General features: G+C 40.2%; 1 protein-coding gene across 1 annotated transcript in view; it reads left to right on the top strand.

The window, feature by feature from the left end:
• The first annotated feature begins 3,655 nt into the window (after nt 1-3,655).
• The window catches only part of LOC121384132 (notch-regulated ankyrin repeat-containing protein-like), a 4,382-nt gene continuing 3,037 nt past the window's right edge, over nt 3,656-5,000 (top strand). The window contains exon 1 of the mRNA XM_041514377.1: nt 3,656-5,000. This exon is cut by the window's right edge and continues 3,037 nt beyond it. Within this exon, the coding sequence (XP_041370311.1) occupies nt 3,928-4,269 (342 nt within the window). The 5' untranslated portion in view covers nt 3,656-3,927 and the 3' untranslated portion in view covers nt 4,270-5,000.

The following is a 5,000-nucleotide window of genomic DNA, read 5'->3' as shown; positions in this document are numbered from 1 at the left end:
TCTCCACTTTCATAACATTGGCATTTCTACTTTGATTAAAGAATCGTCATTCTTCCAATAAACATCACCACGATCACAAAACAACAACACAAAACACAAAACAACAACAACAAAACAACAAAACAACAAAACAAAACCAAAAACTAAACAAAACAAAACAAAACAAAAACAAAAACAAAAACAAAAATGAAACGAAACGAAACGAAACGAAACAAAACAATAAAGAAAAAGTCCGAACGTAATGAAGATAACAATGACTTTTAAGTTTCCAACGAACCAAATTGTGCGGTGTCCATGTGGTTGCCCCAGTAGATAACGGCTTATTGCAGAGATTATCGGTCATTACGTTTAGGCGTGTTATGAGGCATTACGTCACAGCATTGTCCAAAGTGACAACCCATTAAAAACAAATATTGTTTTTCTTATAATGGCTATTTCGTAATTGATCACAGTGGCGAGGGAAGGGCACAATATTAATATTTTATACCAAGTGGGTATGTTGCATATTCTTTCCCATGTGTATTTTGATTTTTAGCGGAGGGAGTGGGGCATTATGTTCAGAGTTGGGGGGTGGGGTGGAGGGCGCCTTGTCCCCAGTTAACAAAACGTCCACAATTGCCTGAAGTTTGGCGATTTTCTCGGGCTTTTAAATGGAACGGCGGTGATGAAATGAAACAGAAACAAAATTTAAAGTATGTTTTGTTTAAAGACGCACACTAGAGCACACTGATTTATTAATCATCGGCTACTGGATGCATGGGCGTACGACCCGGGGGCAAGGGGGGGGGGGGGGGCAATAGCCCCCCATCCCAAATTTGTTAAAAAAAATTTTCGGCAAAACAGGGGGGAAAATTCGGGCAGTTTTTATCTGGGTAAAATTTCGGTCAAATCAACCCCTCCAGCCCCCCTAAATCAAAAAGTCCCCATACGCCCATGACTGGATGTCTAACATTTAATAATTTGCTAGCAAGTAGTCTTAGAGTAAACCCGATACATTTTTTATATTTTTTTTTTTTTGCATTAGCAGCAAGGAATCTTTTCTTTGCGTTCTTTCACACAGATAGGACAGCACATACCTTTGATATACCAGCCGTGGTGCACTGGTTGGGGAGAGTAAAAACAATCCAATCAGAGAGTGTGTCCACTGAGGTGGTTCGATCCTACGACACCTCAGGTGAGCACTCAACCGACTTAGCTAGATCTCACTCGTGAGTCTGAAACACCAGACATAAAAAAAAAAAAAAATTGTATTGCTCTCAAAGGGCGGGACGTAGCCCAGTGGTAAAGCGTTCACTTGATGTGCGGTCGGTCTAGGATCGATCCCCGTCGGTGGACCCATTGGGCTATTTCTCGTTCCAGCCAGTGCTCCACAACTGGTTAACAAAGGTCGTGGTATGTACTATCCTGTCTGTGGGATGTGCATATAAAAGATCTCTTGCTGCTAATCGAAAAGAGTAGCCCATGAAGTGGCGACAGCGGGTTTCTTCTCTCAATATCTGTGTTGCCCTTAACCATATGACTGACGCCAATAACCGTAAATAAACACCAACACCAACTGGGAAAAGTTTGTTTTGTTTACGATACAACCAGAGCACAGTGTTTTATTAACCATCGGCTATTAGATGTCAAACATTTTGTAAGGCAGACGAGTATGACTTAAAGTTAATTATGCTTAAACTGTTGATTTACTGGTCTTTCTGGTGTCATCGCCCTATAGCCGTGCTGGGGTGTCGTTTAGCATTAATTAACATTAATTAATTAATTAATTAACGTTTGTGATAATTAATTAATTAATTAATTAATTACTTCATTCATTCATTCATTCCTTGTGTGATTTTCTTTTTTTCTTCAATTTGTTTAATTTTTCGTAAGTTCGTATATTAATTTTAAATTACTGAAATCTAATGTTGAGTTTTACTAAAGCTGACGTTTGTTAAATGTTATTATTGATATAAGTGATGTGATAGCTGTTGTTTTTAATGATAATGATGATGATGATAATAATGATGATGATGATGATGATGATGATGGTGGTGATGATGATGATGATGATGATTGTGATGATGATAAAGATGATTGTGATGATGATGATGACGATTGTGATGATTGTGATGATGATGATGATTGTGATGATGGTGGTGATGATAATGATGAAGATGATTGTGATGATGATAATGATGATGATAATGATGAAGATGATTGTGATGATGATGAAGATGATGATCATGAAGATGATTGTGATGATGATGATGATGATGGTGATGATGATTGTAATGATGATGATGATGATGAAGATAATGAAGATGATTGTGATGATGATGAAGATGATCATGATGATCAAGATGATTGTGATGATGATGAAGATGATGATGATGATGATGATGACAACGATGTTGATATACTGGTAACATAACTTACTTATAAACTCAAAATATTATAGGTAGCTACTCTTAAACTTGTATTTGTTTTTCAAAACCAGCCAACATGAATTGTTTCTTCCTTACAAACAGTTCAACATATATTATAAAACTAATTTCCGTAATGAATGTGCGTGTGTATGTTATATTATTGTATAAAGTATGCGCAGAGTGTACCTTGTTTTGTTTTGTTTATTTTTGAGTGAAAAAATATATAACTGTATCATCTGTTTAATATAACAGTATACTTACTTACGCAAAACAATTCAGAATGTTTTAAAAAAACAAACAAAAACAAGGGGTTCGTGGGAGCAAATACGGAACCCCTCTCTCTGTCTCTCTCTGTCGGTCTGTCTCTATCTGTGTGTGTGTATGTGTGTGTGTGTTTGTGTGTCTGTCTGTCTGTCTGTCTGTCTGTCTGTCTGTCTGTCTGTCTGTCTGTCTCTCTCTCTCTCTCTCTCTCTCTCTCTCTCTCTCTCTCTTCTCTCTCTCTCTCTCTCTCTCTCTCTCTCTCTCTGCGGTTGGCCACTATCTCCTGTCTGTGTTGACTTAACAGTGGATTAAAAAGCTGGATGTCTCCCACACCTGTAGGTGTCAAGTGTCGTCAAAGCCAACTTACTTGACCACGTGAGCACAAGGACATTCCTCGAAAATATCCCACTCACACCAGCGGGTTAAGTCCACTGGTCCTGCAGTCGTCTTCACACGCATTGCGCATGTTCCTGCAGGTTTCTTTAATCCCGTCTATCGGTCTACCTAGACGGAAGATACGCCGTGCTAATAAATAGGCCATCTTCTTCGTTGAGGTAAAACAGGTTGCGGAACTAGGTTTCTGTGTTTGTTTCGTAATCCATGGTTTATTTTAGCTTGGAGGATCCCTCCCCCCCCCCCCCCCCCCCCCCCAACACCACGCCCGTGAGACTTGTGGTGTAGGTGGGCGGGGCTGAGTTACTGGGTTACGTCGAGTGACCCGCGGTCTCGGTGAGTATTGTATCAGAACCCATTGCTGTTGTGGACCAGACCGCGTTCTTTCCCACGGTCAATGGCTTGTGAATAAACTCGGGAATTATAGTATTGGACAAAGGTTAACCAATCAGATGTGACGTTCCGCCATTAAGGAATCCCCCTTCTAGCGATCTCATTGGTCGAGGTCCCCCCTAAGAACCTGTCACGTCAAAAGAAAAATAAGTTTCACACTAAAATTATTTCCCTTAGTCAGCTGGAGCGATCTGTGGGCCTGATGCAATCGGAACGACAAACGATCAGTCTGGGCTATTTGAGTTGAAAGCGAGAGACCGAGAGAGCGAGAGAAAGAAAGCTGCGGCGGAGTTACTCTAAACACAAGTATAACAGCGGGCTGGTTGTGGTGTTACGAAAACTGGAACTGGCTGTAATTTCTGGCGAAAGGGAACATATCGGCGCATGACAACAAACCAGCCGACGAGTAGATCATTGACTAGACGGGCTCGGCGGCGGTCCCTCTCTTATGACGACGGTAGCGGGCTGAGGTATGATCATGAGCAGCTGTAACCCTCCACCCCAGATATCTCCGTACCAGAAGATATTTGAAGAGGCTGTCCGCAACGAGGACATGCTGGAACTGCAGCAGATTCTTGAGGACAGGGAGGGCAAGATCAACATCAACTTCTTCGACAAAGAGGGCATGACGGCCCTCCACCAGAGTTGTCAGAACGGCAACCTGGAACTTGTAAAACTCTTAGTGAGGTTCGGTGCGGACGTCAAGTTGGCCAGTAGAGACGGGTGGAGTGCAATACACATAGCCGCGTTCGGCGGACACAGGGACATTATTGTGTACCTTCTACACGCCACAGGGGTGACGTCCAGTCAATAGCAGGGAAATGAAAAAAAAAAAAAAAAAATCAACAGTGGATCGATTCACGACAAACACACTTTTTGGGGGTATTATCATCATTCATTTCATCTTCTTATCTCATCTGTCGTCTACCTCATCAGGGTTGCTTTTGCATCGGATTCATTGCCAGTATATGATGACCGACCGATACGTTCTGTCGTTATCATGTTGTTGTTATTTGTTTGAGAAGCAGACAACCGGTGGCCGATGGGTAACCCCGTGGTGACCATTGTGACTCTGTGACATTGTGACACTGTCACACTTCTCAGTCTGACAAGGAGGGCATTCTTTATAGTGGTGATAAAAAACAAAACACATTTTTTTATTTTATTAAACACTCAATCAAGCAAGTGTTGATGGAAAGAAATATGAATATTTATAGTTTATATTATTAAACACTCAATCAAGCAAGTGTTGATGGAAAGAAATATGAATATTTATAGTTTATATTTTTTAAGATAGTGTTGTTTCTTTCAGTTTTAATCTTTGTTATTGAATCGCATTTATTTTTTTAAAATAAGAAAAAAAAAGAAAAAATATTCTCTGTAGTGACATTTTTCTACATTGGAATGTAGAGTATACTATAAGGTATACAGTAGACATACAAATTAAGGAGTTAACATTTCCAAAGAATTGTTTTCTTTCGGATTAATTACTCAAGAGAATGGTGTAATCTGATGGCTGAAGATGAATATTCTCTCACTTCGTAT

The sequence above is a fragment of the Gigantopelta aegis genome, chromosome 10, assembly GCF_016097555.1.
Source record: "Gigantopelta aegis isolate Gae_Host chromosome 10, Gae_host_genome, whole genome shotgun sequence".
Lineage (NCBI taxonomy): Eukaryota > Metazoa > Mollusca > Gastropoda > Neomphalida > Peltospiridae > Gigantopelta > Gigantopelta aegis.
Note: the sequence above shows the minus strand (reverse complement) of the source record. Positions and strands in the feature narration are given on the sequence as shown.